We start from the raw sequence: 20037 nt of genomic DNA, 5'->3' as shown, positions 1-20037 counted from the left end.
TCTTCTTCGGTGTCCTTTGCTCGTCACAAATATTCAATATGTCAGCTGTGACCCACGGTTTTTTGACTGCTCGGCGTTTGCCAACGATCTTGCCAGCTTTTCAGTCATTGCTGTATTGAAGGGGTCATCTACATCGAGAATGGTAACCGGTGCTTACTATGCTTACCAATATAATTACTACGTCGGCCAATCAGTGCTCCTAACCAGATTTTGGGCAGATTTTACGTCATCACTATGAAATTTCAGTCGCTGAGGTGCAGACTCTCACGAAACGTCCTTAGCGTTAAAGAGAGACAGCTGTATTCACAGGCTAAACTGAGCTCTGCCAGTGTAAACGTCCACTATTTCTATGCATTGGTTGTATTAGCATCTTGTGATTTACATGTGCTATTTGCCTCACCACCTAAAATAGGACTTCGCTAATACCCTGCTAAGTCAAAGTCAGGTTTTAAAATTCAAGGACAACACTGGAAGGAAACAAACGGCCAATAAAGCAAACAGGCAAATTATGTGGAAAGAGCGGGCCTTCCTCTTTATCTATAAATACATCAATAAAGGCATAATATACAAGTCACTCTGCTATACAATTGGTCTTTAGCTGTTTGGTATTTAGCAGTAAATTTTTACGAAACAGTACGCGTTTTTATTTGTTACTTCAAGGTCACGTGACATCTTACAGTAAAACTGTTTCCCACCAGTCTCTGAGCGGGCAATATAGCAATGTCAATGACGTAGAGATTAACATTGCAATAAGTACTACCCGCGCGTGTTAACTGCCTGCTAAGATATACCTCCATAAATTTGTTTGCAAAGACGTTTTTCGTGAACTACTTGAAACCCTAGATCTCGTTACTCTCGAATCTCAATCTCGTGAAACAAAAGTAACTGTTTTCATGGGAACCAGTCATTGGGAGTTAATTAAGTTCATTGCCCCTACTTTGAAAGCGCTCTCACTAGTAAATTGTTCTAAGGATGTCCATTTTGGGAATGTTTCACTTCTTTCCACATCCGAGGATGATAGGTAATGATGTTCACTCCTTACTATGGATAGAGGTTTGGATAATATATTTTATTTTCAATTCCTTTCTGAGATCGAAGCCAGTGTGTTGCTCTTATCAGATGCTTGTTCCCTCTGTTGTAGTGGTTGCAGAGGTCTTTCGTATAAGTGTTTTACTGAGAATATCATAACAGTAATCTTCAGGATTCATGGGATCCCAGATAGCTGGAGAAGTCTCATCTGTTTGAAACCTAAGAAAGACAAAGAAAAATAAATCTTGGAGGACGATCTCCCATTCAAAGACAAAGCAATAATAATCGTTAAAATGTGGAAGCTTTCGAGAATTTTTAATGGCACCCTTAGAAAAGGTAGTTTTCTTGCAACTTGTCTTGCAGTATTAAAGCAATACGAGATGCACAAAAAATTGCCTAGAGCACGAACATTATTTAGCGCCTTTATCTGTTTTGAGATATATATTTTTGGAGTAAGCTTTATATGTTTACTGCTGACCGACGAACGTACAAGGAGGCGTAATATATGAAACAGTATATTTAAGTTTCTACGGAAGCGCACACAGTGTTAACGATGCAAATATATATTGACTCCTTAGCACATGATAATCCATAATCCTATTATAAACTACCGATATGGAGATATTAATCGCCTCCCTAGCATGCGAAAAACCTATTATAATGACAATAGGATGCAATCATCACATACCCCATTTACCAAAAAGAAAAAACAAGAACAACATAGAAAAATCAATCTTCAATTACAAACAGTTTGAAGAGAGAAATTGGGATAAAGTTCTACAGAAAGCGAAGTACAGCCTTAGAGGTTAAACTAGTGAGGCTTTGACAATTTGTCCACAGCGCGTTAGATAATGACCCCGGGAACCTGGGCCTAAGATGATAGTTTGGCTGGGCTGCCTGTGTCTGGACTAACACTCTGGTTTGCTCTCAACTCCGTTGCCTGCCTGTCTGTTCCTGAAGCTGAGCTGCTCCCTAATTAAACCTGACCCATCTGTCTCTGTAGTCTGGACCTCTATAAGTGACCCTCGGATCTGTGACTAATTGTGCCGCAACTCTCTGTCGCTTCGTATGGAGACTACGCAAGATCTTGGAATTCCCTGGATCTTGCCTTGTATCACCACTGGCTTCCATTCCTGGGTTCTCAGGTTCTCAACTGCTATCTTCTGACCTGGTTCGAGACTTTGGTGACGCCTTGGTGTGTAGATCGTAATAGTGCTTCTTCGGATAATTGAGAGAACTTGTAACGTGGATGAGCCTGTATTCCTTTGCAAATTGACGATAGTAGCCATGGAAGTGTGGGCCATCCTCTGACCTGACAGTTCGTGAAATGCCTTGCCCAGTGAAGATTTGCTTTGTTAAATCAACGACAACCTTACTTTGTGCTCTGGAGTCTGGGTATCTTTTTAAGAAAAGAGAAATTAATCAGGTACTCATTATCGCCCACGTAGAGCAGATCAGTTCCCACTGTGTACCAAGGTCCTTTGTTGTACCTCGGTCTGAACTAGGGGTTTCCATGAATGCCTAGGTTGGAGTTCCTGACAGACTTTGCATGTCTTGGTCAGTTCTTCAATGTCCTTGTTTAGATTTCTCCCGAATACTGATGTGTGCCCTCAATTTGGTCTTCTCAGTACCATGGTGACTGGCATGAAGTTTTGATAAAATTTATCCCAAGATTGTCTTCGGCAGACATCTCTTCCAAGCAGGATCAGCAGGGTTGAACCAACAGAGGAAGTTCGTTTACTGACCACTCTGGGGACTGACTTATCACTGTAATATGGTATTGGCTCTGAAACTTTCCAATTACACTGAAACAATCAGGTTATCTGTCGCCAAATCACCCATGACTTTAAGGAGTGGGTTTCTGGATATACCCTATCGTGAGGGTGTGCCTGTCTCGGGTGTGGCTCCTTCAGGTTTTGGACCTTCTGCTTCAGTAACAAAAAGGGTGGCAACAGTTTTTCGGCCTTAGAATTTACATGCGATTCCAGGACGTTCCATATGGTCTAAGCTTGGCACCACAAAAAGCTGACAGTACTGTAGGGGAGTACGCTAGCGCTCCATGCTTAGGAAGATCATCCGCCGGTAGATTCTGAGGAAACATATGGAAACAATCTGAAAGCAAAGGGTTTCCTTACGCTTTTGTGTCCAACCTGAAGTGCTTTTGGTGTGGAGGTCCATATTTACTTTAAAAAACACTTCATCTTTCTTGTCATTTCGTTTTGGAGGATCAAAAGCACCAGCTTCAATTGATTTGAAAGCAATTGACTCAAATTGCTCATTTAAATCGACTGCCAACTTGTCTCTGTGTCCAGCATCTGAAGACCTTCCTCAACCTTGAAGGTCTCTGCCTTTAGATCTATGCCTTGATCTGAAATTTCCTACTCCTCGAACCTCCATGGTTTCCGACATACTCTTGCTCAATGGTTGGGTTTCCGGCAATTTAGGCACTCAGATTCATATGCGGGACAACTTTCTGTGGTTGTTCAAGAATGTTCTAGACCAGAGTTAGGGCACTGCATATACTTGTTACTATTGCTGGCGCTCTTTTTGATTCCATGAACATCCTTGTTTCAATCCCATGCCAACTGCTCAAATTGTAACAGGGTAGCTTCGTGTGTTCGAGCAATGCTAATTGGTTCTTCAAGCGATAGTATTTCACCTTTTTTTAAAAGGCCTTTTTGAACTTTCTTTTGTTTTATTGCACTTTGAAGCCTGATTCCGACAGCATATCATAAAATCATCAATAGTTTGTTCGCTCTTTTGCCAAATCTGATGAAGCTGATATTTGGCTAACCTGTGATGTACTTTAGGTGTTACCTGGTTATCAAACCGTCGTCAAATATCTTCTGGTTATATACGATCATAGACGTCTTCCCATACCGTAAAATTCCGAAAATAAGCCCCTCCATGTATAAGCCCCTCCAATTACAAGCCCCCTGAAACCAACCCTCCGTTAAATCGCCCCTCCAAATATAAGCCCCCCCCCCGCCCCTCCGGGAGCTTGTACTTCAAATACAAACTAAAACAAAGCAAAAACGGTAAATTTACTTCCAACTATAAGGCTAGCCCAATCGATGTTGAAACGCAAGTTTCCCTTCGTAGATAAGCCCCTCAAAAGGGCCTTTCCAAAATATAAGCCCCGGGGCTTATTTTCGGAATTTTACGGTATCCAACTGCTGTAGGCTTCTACACCTTGGCGGCCAATCCACAATGTGCCAAGGCTGTGCTCTAAGGAAAATTGAAGGGAGCCGAGTGATCAGAGCCTGTAAAATCTGGAGTGCTCAGCATAGGATCTGTTTGAAAAAAGTAGTCTAGTCGCCCGAGGGCAAACGTTAGGCGCCAGGGGCCACCAGGCTCTCCTAGAGCACAGCCCTGAGATGCGATCATCACATTTACCATCACTTTAGACAGACGTCTAGACTGATCCCCAAAATGGCCACACCCTTTAACCAACTCCTACCCCACCCAGTGGATCCATTAGGAAATCCTGCAACTACGGTTAAACTTTTTTTAGTTAAGGTCTATGACCCCTCCCAGATCCACAAATTTACAAGAACAGAAATAATATTTAGCATTAAAATGTCCAAAAACAATAAAAATTGATGAGCTCTGCAGAGTTGTAAGGGCATATGGGGCTTACTTTCAGGAAGCACTTAAAATATGTTGGTGATGCATTGTAAATATAACGTGTCCACTGTGTTGCCGTTATGTTATCCACTTACTTCATTATTTTACCGAAGAAGTTGATAGCTCTTTCATTTTCTAAGGAAATAAACCATTGATTAAAACAATGAGTAAAGAGCATTGAGAAGGTTGAGAATAATTATTTGTGAAATGCAGGTGTGTTTCAAGCTTTAGACTAGGGAAACAATAGGTTTGATTTTCTTGCAGAAAAGCAAGGCAGAAACTGCTCATTGTAGCGTACATGATTTACCTTGAGGATCTAGCTATTCATCAATCCTACACTACAGGATTTAGGTACAGGAAATAACTTGGAATAATGGACAACACACAAGAAAACTACAAACTAAAACTGTTTAAAGAATATTTAATTTATGCACGTATCAAACGGGCTTGACTGTCATTAACAGGACTAGTCATAGTGAAGACAGTTATAGGAAACGATTGCACACAAACCAATCTAACATCACATAGGCCAAGTTAATAACATACCTTTAAACACAGTCAGCATCACCTTTTTCATTTGTGCTCTGAAAGAAAAAAGCAATTTCTTCAAACTTTTACGCCCTTAGTACCTAAAAGTACCTCTGCCAAGGTACATGACAGAGCTGTCATTAAGGGCCGTAACCTGTAACACCTGTTACAGCTGCTCTCACTTGATGTTACGAGTGATTAAAGTGGAAAGCAAAAGGTGGCACTATAAATTTTGTGAGATGTTACGGGTGAATCTTGATTTGCTACGGCTACTTCAAAACTTAATGACAGTCCTGCATGATGATAAAAATTCAGTCCGTAACCAACCTATGTGCCATCATCTCCAATATTTGCATGAGGAACTTGCCAAGACCTTTGCCGCGTACATTAGATTCCAGTTGAATTTCATAACTACGAAAAAAAATAGAACTCTAATGACATTGGAAAGTCCTGCTGTGCTGCATAAATTTAAGTCACTCACAACTCACCTACAATTTCACAATTACATGAAAAAAGCTCACAAACGTGCGTTAATTTTTCAGTATTAATGTGCTTGGAAAATATAATGACCTACCAATAAAGAACTTCATCTCCTTCGTCCAAATCAAATCTAAAATGCGAAAATCCTATGGCTTTTCCTGATTCACATTTTGCCACTAGATACCTGATAAAACATGGGAGAAAAAATGTCAACCTTTGTTACTACTAAAAAAGATCTCTGAAAAAGCTGAAAATAGCATCCAGCTTTCATTTTGGTAGCAAGGGCGGTGCAGTGGCTCCCACCATTGTGGCCTAGGTTTGAATCTTAGAAATGATCTCAAATGTGGGTTGGGTTTTTTGTAGGTTTCTGCCCTTGTTCTGAGAGGTTTTTCTGGGTACCGCAATTTCTCGATTAAACGCCTCTGGCCTTTATTTAAAAATTGGCGGTATTTCATTTGACCCGCCGTTTTATCGATTCCGGCGTTTATCAAAGATATGCAATTTTCTGTCATTTTTTCAGGTTGATTTATCATTACGGATCCTCGAAGACCCAGGGGCAGTAAGTCAGGGTGGGACGATTTTCCCCTTCGTCCGGCCTCTAGATCTCTAGCCTGCGTGGCAGCCGTTCGAAATGGAAGGGAAAGAGGGTTTTGGGCTTAATGCAGGCTACTAGATCTCCGAGGATGATTACCGTATGTACATTACCCAAAGTTACCGTATTATTTTACCGTAAATCTTGTGAAGAATCCATCCTATGTTACGCCGGAGTTTTGCCTTTGAACATTTATTAAAATACCAAAACAACAAACTGTACTTGGTACATGTATGTCGTAACAGTGCTATTCAAGAGATCATATTTGTAACCGGTCCTTGCGACCTTGACCGCAAATAAATTTCGGGGTCTCGATCAAACGCCAGGGCCCCGATTAAACACCTCCAACGTTTATTCAAAAATCGGAAGTGACCCGGTGTTTAATCGAGAATGTACGGTACAAAACATTTAAGCTGATGAGCAACTACATAAATCTTTTTCCTAGATGTAAAAAAAAAACTTGATTTTGTTTACCCACAGAACACCCAAGAGCTCTTACCAACTTGTTTCACAGGTGTTCGTGTGTTTCAGATGAAACTGGAATTTGGAAATGTTGGTTTTTAATCAAAGAGAAAACCAGAGTGGGCTGTTTATAAGGTACAAGTGCTTTTTGAAATCAGGAGAACTCCTGAATTCACCCAAGAATGGTTTAAGAGTTGCATGAAATATGGCAGTAAATGTACAGGTAAAGGACTCTTGACCTATTTCAAATTCTTCTTTTGTTTCTAAAGCAAATACATTGTTAAGCTAGTAAGTAATCAGAAGTTACTTGGGGCTAAGGAAGTCCTCCTTCTGATGTTCTTTACATCTATTTAGAATGAAGCGGAGATCGTCTAAACTTGATCTCCTGCCTTGTAACAGGTTAAGTGAACACTGTGTGAATGAATGTATAGCAATAAAGGCACTTCCTCTTCTTAGGGCTTTGCAAAATATAGCCTAACAGATATGAGCCATTACCAAGCTTTATCTTCAGTCATTTCATCTCTCTTCTTTTTGTCACTCCAACCCCAGCTGCTATTTTCATAACTAAGAAATGAAAAAAAAAATCTCTTAAAATCAAAACAACATAAACACATAATCTTTAATAAGCCATCACGTGGAAAGAGAATAAAATAGGATATGATGTTACAGGTCAAACTTAATTCAGGTTAAAATTTTCTAACCTAGGTTGATTCTCAATTTCCTGTCTCCTGCTAGTCCTAAATAGTCATGAATTAGTGCTGGGAGACAAGGAAACTTGAGAATCATACTGCGATAAAAATTTTTACCTGAATTTAATTTTGACCAATAAGTTATACATGTGTTGATATCGTGTCTTACAGCAATTGCATATTGTGCTTTGTGAGATCAAAAGCCCAGTCAATGTCCTCTTTACTCATGTTGGTGACTCTCTGACACTCCAGATGAACATTCAATCTACAGTTTATCAACAAGAAAAATAAATTTACTAATACACAACAAAAAAACTTGTGGGATACAGTCAAGTACAAGATGGAAACATTGGAACCAGTCCCAAAGGGGCCATCTTAGCAAGATGACCATCTTAAAGACGGTTTACCCATTTGCTGCTGGAAATCTTCCCGAAAAAAACCTCTTGAAGCTAGACAAGCAATTTCCTGGTCACCACCTGGCCAAAAAGAACCAAAACTGCCCAAAATGCTGTCTATACTAATAAGGTACACTGTAAAGCACTTCCAGCCTTCCCTTCGTGATGCTAAATATCAGCTTTTGAAGAATGGGCATGTACAGAAAGCAAAAATTTGAGATACAGTCAAACCTGTGTACAACAATGGTCACCCTTAGGAAATGGCAAGGTAACGGTTATAAACAGGGTAACCATTATATACAGGTCAACTCTGCAGAAAACATAAGGCAACTGAACATTTTGAGAAGTTGTCCAGTGACCATAATGGGTTATACAGGGCCGTTATATACAGGTTTGACTGTAGCCTTTGGTGTTAAAAGGGGCACGACCTCTTCAACTTTCACCCTTCACTTTTTCTGTTCCCCTCTTCTTTTTGGCTAGACATCTACTGGGTTCCATTTTGGTGGGACATGTCTTTTGGGAAACTTTTAGAATTGAAGGCTAGGGGTTAGATGGAAGGCAGTGCAGGTGAGTAGTGGAACAAGATTTTTGTTGGAATTTTCGGGTCAACTTTCAGAAGTAAAAGTACGTTTTTTTCAGGGCTTTCAATAAGGGCCGAGGACCAGAGATTTTCCTCGGCTACAGTTGAACCTCAGTTATCTGGACCTTGATTATCCGGACTTGTTTCTCTGGGCCAGTTTTTGTCATGAATATTAATAAGATGTGATCTTCAAAAATTGACATGATTGAAAGTTCATTCATATTACATGAAGGTAATACATACAGACCATAAATAAATGCAAATAGGAGCTAATTCACAATTAATTTTGTTTTCTTTATTCTCTGTGTTTACATTTTTGTCTCATTAATATTCATGTTTTTGATTATCCGGACTCTTGATTATCTGGACTATTTACTCAAGTCCCAACAAGTCTCTGGATAATCGAGGTTTGACTGTCCTATGAGTATGACCCCTGGCTACTTTCTTAGGGAATAAAACGAAAATAGAACCAAAAGAACTTCCTAACTGTTCAATAATACCCGTCCACTAACTGCACAGACCCATAAGTTTCAAATCTTAGTGACAGCCCTGTTTTTTTTCATTTGTCCCCAGCCAGTTTGACTGAATCATGCTCATTAGCAGGGTTCTCAAAAAGAGTCGGCGGCTGGCGAAATTCACTTGCTATTTCATGTGAACTCGCCGCCTACTTTCCCTTGGAAATCCCCCCTCCCACCCAAAGCCAAAACTTAATGATGTCTGTGTTCTGTTGAAACACTAATTTTTGCTCCAGAATTCTGGAATTGCACTCGAAGAGGCCCAAATTGTAAAATTTTTGCGGGAGGCATGCCCCCAGGCCCCCCTATTAACTTGCCCTTTTGGCACTCACAAGTTGCGCCTGTGACATAAGTTTTTTTCTTCTCCGCCTACTCCAAAGCTTTTGCCATCTATTTGAAAACCCCACATTAGAATATGGTTTGAAAGATCTCTTTACCCCCACAATGATTAAATGCTGAAGTTGGCTATGACAATAAAAACCAATGATGCTATAAGTGGTACAAGGGCCATGAATCCACATGGGGAAGGAAACATAGGCACTTTATGGGTTCATGGGTTACGTTAAAGTAAAATGACTGGAAAATGGGTGGGAAGGGACCATCACCAGATGTCCATCATAAGGAGGAGGAGTCCATCTTGTAGGTATCCACTAAGAAAGAGTTGACTGTAATCTGTATTCCGAAATCAATAAAGACAAGTAACCTGTTTATTGAAATTAACCACGGGAATATCACAGGAAGTGCTCCTAAGATTTTATATTCAAGGTAACTCACCCATTTCTGTTGAAACTCTTAAAAGCTGTTAAAGGTGCGAGAGGATCTTCTACCTTAGAAAGTGTGAAACAGCAGTGACAGACAGTCAGTAAAAATTAACATGATTTTCAACCACTATAGACAATCATCTTTGCTACCAAGTAAACTCAACAGTTCTTAAACTAAACAAACAAGCCTCCATGTTACAGACTGCATTTGTACACTATGATGTTTATGCACCATAATTAACACTGTACAAAAGTAACACTACACCTTCAAATTTAGTGGAAGCTATGACTTTTACCTCATTAGCAACATCTACAACAGCTTGGGCTGCACTGACTTTTGCCATTTCCTTCAGAAAAAAACAATAATAAATTATTATTTAATTAATAAATGAAGTTATAACAATATATTGAATCTCCAAACCACAACAATTCCTGTTCTATGTAAAAATTGTCAAAATAAGTAGCTACTTAGATTCTTCAGTCATGTAACCCTACCCAAAATGTTCCTCCAGTTTCATAGTCCTAACCGTTTTTGTTAGCCAGTCCTAGTCCCAAATACACCCTCTTGAGCCCTTCCCCTTCTACAAAACATAATAAAGATGATAATAATAATAATAATAATAATAATAATAATAATAATAATAATAAAATGATAATAATAATAACTAGTGTTAACCAAAGGTTATGAAGTGCGGGCAACAACAATCGAAGGTCAAAATGCTGTGCTTTGCACTAGTTTCACATGATAGTAGGCCAAGACACGCATGATTAATTACGAGTGATAGATGTTGCAAACTGCGTTTGATGAATTCCATTCATTCTCAGTGGAAATCCAAACGAAGCTCGCTACATACATGTGTAAGTGCGCTGCATGCGTAAGATGGTGATTCTAATGTACTTATTACAAGCAAGGACGTGTGGGTTATCCAAGTGACACCCGCCCCCTTAAAGTCAATTTTAAATGTTGTTAACGTAAATGAGATAGTGATTCTGATGTACTTATTATAAGCGGGGACATGTGGGTTGTCCAAGTGACACCCGCCCCTTGAAGGTCAATTTTAAATGTTGCTAAGCTAAGTAAGATAGTGATTCTAATGTACTTATTACAAGAGGGGACGTGTGGGTTATCCAAGTGATACCCGCCCATTGAAAGTCAATTTTAAATGTTGTTAAGCTAAATAAGATAGTGATTCTAATGTACTTATTGCAAGCAAGGACGTGTGGGTTATCCAAGTGACACCCGCCCCCTTAAAGTCAATTTTAAATGTTGTTAACGTAAATGAGATAGTGATTCTGATGTACTTATTATAAGCGGGGACATGTGGGTTGTCCAAGTGACACCCGCCCCTTGAAGGTCAATTTTAAATGTTGCTAAGCTAAGTAAGATAGTGATTCTAATGTACTTATTACAAGAGGGGACGTGTGGGTTATCCAAGTGATACCCGCCCATTGAAAGTCAATTTTAAATGTTGTTAAGCTAAATAAGATAGTGATTCTAATGTACTTATTGCAAGCGGGGACGTGTGGGTTATCCAAGTGACACCCGCCCCTTGAAAATCAATTTTAAATGTTGATAAGATAAATAAGGTAGTGATTCTAATGTACTTAATATATTGATTTAGCCAGGGCTAAAAGCGAAGCTCTCGTTAACTAGATACTTATAAACAAAAATTAAAATCGTATAATGCTAAACAGCAACAGCCATGAGAAAGGCAACCAAATCAATAGATCTAATGAACAAAAAGCAAATTTGCATGTGCAGCACACTTTTTTTGTACAAGTCTTTGCTGTTTTGCATGACACATTGCTGTTTTGCACGACTAAAACGTATAACTTCCTGGTTACACATTATTTTTATGGAGGAATTGCTGTATTTGCCCACCAAAAATTTTGTTGCTTGTGTTCCTATTCAATTTTTTTCACTCCTGTTCATTTTCACCTTGCTGGCTGCAGGCATTTCGCATGTTTCTCACAGCCGCTATGAAATTTTTGTGTTTTTCTTCTAATGAAATTTGTATCCTTTGTTTTAAATCACTCGCACTAAGCATACATTGGTATGCCTATGATGTGAAAGGAAAGTCACACGGACATACCGCCATGTGATTACCAAAATTTCCCAGATGGATGGATAACCAAATTTTGTTAGGTAAAGGGGCTCCGCTCTAGAGTATGAAGTGGAGAACATAGGGGTTGTCTAAGTGACACCCACCCCTTAAAGGTCAATTTTAAATGTTGTTGAGCTTATTGACGTAGTAAATCTGATGTACTTATTACAAACAGCAACATGTAGGTTGTTTAAGTGACACCCGCCCCTTGAAGGTCAATTTTAAATGTTGCTAAGCTAAGTAAGATAGTGATTCTAATGTACTTATTACAAGCGGGGACATGTGGGTTGTCCAAGTGACACCCGCCCCTTGAAGGTCAATTTTAAATGTTGCTAAGCTAAGTAATATAGTGATTCTAATGTACTTATTCAAAGTGGGGACATGTAGTTGTCTAAGTCACACCCGCCCCTTGAAGGTCAATTTTAAATGTTGCTAAGCTAAGTAAGATAGTGATTCTAATGTACTTATTACAAGTAAAGACATGTGAGTTGTCCAAGTGACACCCGCCCCTTGAAGGTCAATTTTAAATGTTGCTAAGCTAAGTAAGATAGTGATTCTAATGTACTTATTACAAGCGGGGACATGTGGCTTGTCCAAGTGACACCCGCCCCTTGAAGGTCAATTTTAAATGTTGCTAAGCTAAGTAAGATAGTGATTCTAATGTACTTATTACAGGCAGGGACATGTGGGTGGTCCAAGTGACACCCGCCCCTTGAAGGTCAATTTTAAATGTTGCTAAGCTAAGTAAGATAGTGATTCTAATGTATGTATTACAAGCAGGGACATGTGGGTTGTCCAAGTGACACCCGCCCCTTGAAGGTCAATTTTAAATGTTGTTTAGCTAAATAAGATAGTGATTTTGATGTACTTGTTACAGTGTAACCCCCGCCTTATGGCCACCTCGGTAATATGGTCACCTCATTATTACAACCTTTTTTTTTGGCCGCAACCGACAAAAACGACCATACATTTTCTTGTAAAGAAACCCACTTTAGTTCGGTTACTCATTATTACAATCAAATTTTTTTGGCTTATTGGTGACCGTATTAACGGGGTTCCACTGTACATACGGGGACAGGCGGGTTGTCCAAGTGACACCAACCCCTTGAAGGTCAATTTTAAATGTTGCTAAGCTAAGTAAGATAGTGATTCTTATAAACTTACTACAAGCGGGGAAATGTGGGTTGTCCAAGTGACACCCGCCCCTTGAAGGTCAATTTCAAATGTTAAGCTAAATAAGATAGTGATTCTGATGTACTTATTACAAGTGGGGACATGTGGGTTGTCCAAGTGACACCTGCACCTTGAAGGTCAATTTTAAATCTTGTTAAGCTAAATGAGATAGTGATTCTGATGTACTTATAAGAAGAGGGGACATGTGGGTTGTCCAAGTGACACCCACCACTTGAAGGTCAATTTCAAATGTTGATAAGATAAATGTGGTAGTGATTCTGATTTACTTATTTCAAGCAGGGAAAAGTGGGTTGTCCAAGTGACACCCGCCCCTTGAAGGTCAATTTTAAATGTTGCTAAGCTAAGTAAGATAATGATTCTAATGTACTTATTACAAGTAGGGACATGTGGGTTGTGCAAGTGACACCCGCCCCTTGAAGGTCAATTTTAAATGTTCCTAAGCTAAGTAAGATGGTGATTCTAATGTACTTATTACAAGCGGGGACATGTCGGTTGTCCAAGTGACACCCGCCCCTTGAAGGTCAATTTTAAATGTTGGTAAGCTAAGTAAGATAGTGATTCTAATGTACTTATTACAAGCGGGGACATGTGGCTTGTCCAAGTGACACCCGCCCCTTGAAGGTCAATTTTAAATGTTGCTAAGCTAAGTAAGATAGTGATTCTAATGTACTTACTACAAGCAGGGACATGTGGGTTGTCCAAGTGACACACGCCCCTTGAAGGTCAATTTTAAATGTTGCTAAGCTAAGTAAGATAGTGATTCTAATGTACTTACTACAAGCAGGGACATGTGGGTTGTCCAAGTGACACCTGCCCCTTGAAGGTCAATTTTAAATGTTGCTAAGCTAAGTAAGATAGTGATTCTAATGTACTTACTACAAGCAGCGACATGTGGGTGGTCCAAGTGACACCCACCCCTTGAAGGTCAATTTTAAATGTTGCTAAGCTAAGTAAGATAGTGATTCTAATGTACTTATTACAAGCGGGGACATGTGGGTTGTCCAAGTGACACCCGCCCCTTGAAGGTCAATTTTAAATGTTGGTAAGCTAAGTAAGATAGTGATTCTAATGTACTTACTACAAGCAGGGACATGTGGGTTGTCCAAGTGACACCCGCCCCTTGAAGGTCAATTTTAAATGTTGCTAAGCTAAGTAAGATAGTGATTCTAATGTACTTACTACAAGCAGCGACATGTGGGTGGTCCAAGTGACACCCACCCCTTGAAGGTCAATTTTAAATGTTGCTAAGCTAAGTAAGATAGTGATTCTAATGTACTTATTACAAGTAGGGACATGTGGGTTGTCCAAGTGACACCCGCCCCTTGAAGGTCAATTTTAAATGTTCCTAAGCTAAGTAAGATGGTGATTCTAATGTACTTATTACAAGCGGGGACATGTGGGTTGTCCAAGTGACACCCACCCCTTGAAGGTCAATTTTAAATGTTAAGCTAAATAAGATAGTGATTCTAATGTACTTATTACAAGTGGGGACATGTGGGTTGTCCAAGTGACACCCGCCCCTTGAAGGTCAATTTTAAATGTTGCTAAGCTAAGTAAGATAGTGATTCTAATGTACTTATTACAAGCGGGAACATGTGGGTGGTCCAAGTGACACCCGCCCCTTGAAGGTCAATTTTAAATGTTGCTAAGCTAAGTAAGATAGTGATTCTAATGTACTTATTACAAGTAGGGACATGTGGGTTGTCCAAGTGTCACCCGCCCCTTGAAGGTCAATTTTAAATGTTCCTAAGCTAAGTAAGATGGTGATTCTAATGTACTTATTACAAGCGGGGACATGTGGGTTGTCCAAGTGACACCCGCCCCTTGAAGGTCAATTTTAAATGTTGGTAAGCTAAGTAAGATAGTGATTCTAATGTACTTATTACAAGCGGGGACATGTGGCTTGTCCAAGTGACACCCGCCCCTTGAAGGTCAATTTTAAATGTTGCTAAGCTAAGTAATATAGTGATTCTAATGTACTTACTACAAGCGGGGACATGTGGGTTGTCCAAGTGACACACGCCCCTTGAAGGTCAATTTTAAATGTTGCTGAGCTAAGTAAGATAGTGATTCTAATGTACTTATTACAAGTAGGGACATGTGGGTTGTCCAAGTGACACCCACCCCTTGAAGGTCAATTTTAAATGTTAAGCTAAATAAGATAGTGATTCTAATGTACTTATTACAAGTGGGGACATGTGGGTTGTCCACGTGACACCCGCCCCTTGAAGGTCAATTTTAAATGTTGCTAAGCTAAGTAAGATAGTGATTCTAATGTACTTATTACAAGTGGGGACATGTAGTTGTCTAAGTCACACCCGCCCCTTGAAGGTCAATTTTAAATGTTGCTAAGCTAAGTAAGATAGTGATTCTAATGTACTTATTCCAAGTAGGGACATGTGGGTTGTTCAAGTGACACCAACCCCTTTACGGTCAATTTTAAATGTTGCTAAGCTAAGTAAGATAGTGATTCTAATGTACTTATTACAAGCGGGGACATGTGGGTTGTCCAAGTGACACCCGCCCCTTGAAGGTCAATTTTAAATGTTGTTAAGCTAAATAAGATAGTGATTTTCAAGTACTTGTTACAGTGTAACCCCGCCTTATGGCCACCTCGGTAATATGGTCACCTCATTATTACAACCTTTTTTTTTGGCCGCAACCGACAAAAACGACCATACATTTTCTTGTAAAGAAACCCTCTTTAATTCTGTCGTTCATTATTACAATCAAATTTTTTTGGCTTATTGGTGACCGTATTAACGGGGTTCCACTGTACATACGGGGACAGGCGGGTTGTCCAAGTGACACCAACCCCTTGAAGGTCAATTTTAAATGTTGCTAAGCTAAGTAAGATAGTGATTCTAATGTACTTATTACAAGCGGGGACATGTGGGTTGTCCAAGTGACACCCGCCCCTTGAAGGTCAATTTTAAATGTTGCTAAGCTAAGTAACATAGTGATTCTAATGTACTTATTACAAGCGGGGACATGTGGGTTGTCCAAGTGACACCCGCCCCTTGAAGGTCAATTTTAAATGTTGTGAAGCTAAATAAGAAAGTGAAATCTTCTAATGTACTTATTACAAGCGGGGACATGTGGGTTGTCCAAGTGACACCAACCCCTTGAAGGTCAATTTTAAATGTTAAGCTAAATAAGATAGTGATTCTGATGTACTTATTACAAGTGGGGACATGTGGGTTGTCCAAGTGACACCCGCTCCTTGAAGGTCAATTTTAAATCTTGTTAAGCTAAATAAGATAGTGATTCTGATGTACTTATAATAAGTGGGGACATGTGGGTTGTCCAAGTGACACCTGCTCCTTGAAGGTCAATTTTAAATCTTGTTAAGCTAAATAAGATAGTGATTCTGATGTACTTATAACAAGTGGGGACATGTGGGCTGTCCAAGTGACACCCACCCCTTGAAGGTCAATTTCAAATGTTGATAAGATAAATGTTGTAGTGATTCTGATGTACTTATTACAAGCGGAGACATGTGGGTTGTCCAAGTGACACCCGCCCCTTGAAGGTCAATTCTAAATGTTGTTAAGCTAAATAAGATAGCGATTCTGATGTACTAAAAACAAGCGGGGACATGTGGGTTGTCCAAGTGACACCCACCCCTTGAAGGTCAATTTTAAATGTTGTTAAGCTGAATAAGATAGTGATTCTACTGTACTTATTACAAGCGGGGACACGTGGGTTGTCCAAGTGACACCGGCCCCTTGAAGGTCAATTCTAAATGTTGTTAAGCTAAATAAGATAGTGATTCTGATGTACTAAAAACAAGTGGGGACATGTGGGTTGTCCAAGTGACACCCACCCCTTGAAGGTCAATTTTAAATGTTGTTAAGCTGAATAAGATAGTGATTCTACTGTACTTATTACAAGCGGGGACATGTGGGTTGTCCAAGTGACACCCGCCCCTTGAAAGTCAATAAATTTTAGATGGTGTTAAGTTAAATAAAATAGTCATTCTTATGTACTTATTTAATATTACAAGTGGGGACGTGTGGGTCCCGCCGCTAGATGCAGGCAGCAGGGTGCAAAGAAAGGCAGTTTTTACATCCTGCCATTTGGGCAAGCTGTAGATAGCATGTACTAGCCCAGAAGTCATTTCCACTAGCCCCAAAACCCTTTTTGATTAGCAGGATTGATTACAATGCTTCTGTAATTTGAATTTCCTTAAAAAACAGCACTTGCCCGTCGAGCAAGTTAAGAACAAAAATCACTAGTCCAGTAGCAAAATCCACTAACTCCGGGCTATTGGACACAACTTTCTTTGCACGCTGGTTAGACAGGATTGGACCATGAGATGCAAGTAAAGAACCATGGAAGAAAACTTGTGTAATAATCTCAAACTGAAATTGCATGCAGGTGCTAGGAAGCTAGTTGAATGAGTGCTCATACACACCTTTCACCTATTTATAGCTAAGCCTCGATCAAAATAGTAGGGATCAAGCATCACTTGGTCCGATATTGCTGCAACAAGAGACTATGACTTTGTAACATTAAGTGAAAAAATTGTTAAAAGAGAAAAGCTGGGTCCATTAATTTACAAAAAACTGATCAGAGCCAAAAATTTAACCCCAGGTAAAAACCAACAAAAATGGCTTCAAGACAGTAACTACTCAGACCAAGAAGAACCCACCTATCTTATGGCACCATAATTTCACAGGAAGCACCAAACTGATTGACTTTCAATTTAAACTATTACATAGACACATACCAACCAATGATTTTAATTGGTTGCAAAAAAACCTTAATGATATTGAAAAAAAATCTTTTAATTAAAGAGCTCACTGTCCACTGACTGTTAGGGATGGACCATTAGAAAAGTTATGGGGAATGGGAAATTTTTGAGCTGCATGAATATTTTCGTTAACATTTCCCTTGTATGAATTTTTTTTAGTCCAGAGCAAAAATATTTTTTTAGGGTTACTTAGCATGCATGAATTTTTCAGTAAATCTTCCCCTGTGCTTCACCCTGCCCCTATAAGTTTTCTAATGGTCTGTCCCTTACAATACAGTAGTGCTGGAAATCGACCACAAGTTCAAAATTAAAAACAGGAAAGGTTACCTATAAAGAACACTTATAATAAACGTTATATACAAACAATGATTGTAAACAACTAATCAAAGGGTTTTGTTTATCAACTGTCTCTCATGACAGTCCACTTACATATTGATTGCATTTTTTAGACCAAATTGTTAACTGTTGGTGATTTGTGTATAACGAGCATCCCTTATAGTTGGTTCAAGCGTGGTTGAACCAAATTGTACTTACCTAGTAGTTCGTTTTTCGTGACTAAAGAGAAACATTTAACTGCTACAGGCTTTTAATTGTGTTATAATTATCAACTAAATCTTCAAAAGTTGACAAGTTGTTTTGGTTGTATTGAAACAACCTCCACTAGATCAAACCAACTTAACGAATGTATCGAATCTTCTTCAGTTTGTACTGCAACAACTTGTAACAAAATAACAGTTTACCGATGGGATGAGGGGCATCCCTATTACTTTTACATACTGCGGATTCAGGTTGAGCGTTTAATGACGTCAGTTATCGCGTTCGTTATCACGGTTGATTGGTTGCGTTGCGAGGCAAATTGTCAGGTGTTGCTAGGCGGGGATGATATCGTTCTATCTGGGAAAAGGTGCCTTGTTTGATCGATCTGTATGTCATGGTGATTGAAATCACGATAGAATACTCCTACTATTCTACAAAAAGAATAACTCCAGTACATATTGTCGAAGAAGAGCTTATAAGCCTGGAATACAGCAAATTCGTAGAACGCATTGTGAACGAGGTGCGCCATCTCCGAAGGATGAATCCATTGCGACTTACAGTAAAGGAAGATGAAACTGTCGACGTGTAGATTTGTCCAGAAAGTATTTCAGCTTGCAGATGAACGGTTTGTTAGACAAAGGAGCTAAGAGCATCAGAATAAGAGTCTTTGAATTCGCTTCGCCCGGCCGTAGATACTGGATATTCACAGAGTAGAAAACATGGCTGAGACGGGAGCAGAGGTTCGCGAGCTAACACGGACGCATGTTTGACACTCACTAAATTTACAAATCGACCGGGAAATATCATTGTTAGTGGGTTACCTCCTCCATTAATGATTTTATCGACGATGATATGTCTTAGGTCAGAGGATTTGTTCTCCTGGGATATAAGAGCAACCGCTCTTGCTTACGGTTAACATGTTTACATTCTTTAACGTGCCTCTTCTCCGACAGAACGCTATCATCCCCCACCTAGCAATGTGTGACAATTTGGCTCGCAACGCAACCAATCAACCGTGATAACGAACGTGATAACTAAAGTCATTAAATGCTCAACCTGAATCCACAGTAAGGGTCCCCCAGGGTTTCAAATAAGACAGAATACATAAGAAAAAGAAAGAAAGAAAACGAAAGAAAGAAACAATGGGGGACCTTAAGTTATAATGGCAGGCAAAATAGAAGCATGCAAAAACTTCGATTGTCAAATGGGCCATGTTACTAATTAGCAATAGATTTTTGGGTAATATAGGACTGAAAAATGCTGCAGAACATGATCTTGTATATGTTAACGGTTCATCAGTTCCAGCACAAAATACATGGGCACAATTCGCAAAGTATCCACCGCTAAAGCTTTAGAATAAGCTTAATAAATTTCCTATGTATATTGGTCTGCATTGACAAAGTGACAGTATGGACATAAATACTAACAATAATTACCTCTTTCCTTTTGAGCTTTCTCTCTTTTCCTTTAGCAGACTTTTTCTGTGGTTTATAAGAAACAAACTTAACATTAAAGGATTGGAATGGTCAGTCATGATCAGTTATATAAAGTTCAAATATTGCATTGCGCGGCAAAAGCAGTCTGAGTCGTCAGCTTTATGCACAACTTTCAAACTAAAAAGGCGCCTTACCCCCATTTTAACGCACGAAGATTAACTTTTTCCTCTGATATTGCTGAAATTGAAGTTTTTGGTCACTATTATTCAATGGAGTACGGTAAAAAATCTCTAAAACTGTACACTGAATTTTCGCGCGTTTATCTCTCTATCCACCATTTTGAATACTGTT

At 39.4% G+C, this 20037-nt stretch overlaps 1 protein-coding gene across 1 annotated transcript; it reads right to left on the bottom strand.

Annotated features, from left to right (window-relative positions):
- Positions 1 to 515: 515 nt before the first annotated feature.
- On the bottom strand, positions 516 to 20023 carry LOC140943211 (N-alpha-acetyltransferase 40-like). The gene is made up of 11 exons (XM_073392280.1): positions 19881 to 20023; positions 19687 to 19731; positions 9955 to 10005; positions 9672 to 9724; positions 7577 to 7672; positions 7214 to 7282; positions 5759 to 5848; positions 5512 to 5595; positions 5203 to 5240; positions 4752 to 4791; positions 516 to 1248 (listed from the first exon to the last, which is right to left on the bottom strand). The coding sequence occupies exons 1-11, from the start codon at positions 19884 to 19886 to the stop codon at positions 1116 to 1118; spliced, it is 705 nt and encodes a 234-aa protein (XP_073248381.1). The 5' UTR covers positions 19887 to 20023; the 3' UTR covers positions 516 to 1115.
- Between the last annotated feature and the right edge of the window lie 14 nt (positions 20024 to 20037).

The sequence above is a fragment of the Porites lutea genome, chromosome 7 (assembly GCF_958299795.1).
Source record: "Porites lutea chromosome 7, jaPorLute2.1, whole genome shotgun sequence".
Lineage (NCBI taxonomy): Eukaryota > Metazoa > Cnidaria > Anthozoa > Scleractinia > Poritidae > Porites > Porites lutea.
This window is presented reverse-complemented; position numbering and strand designations above follow the sequence as displayed.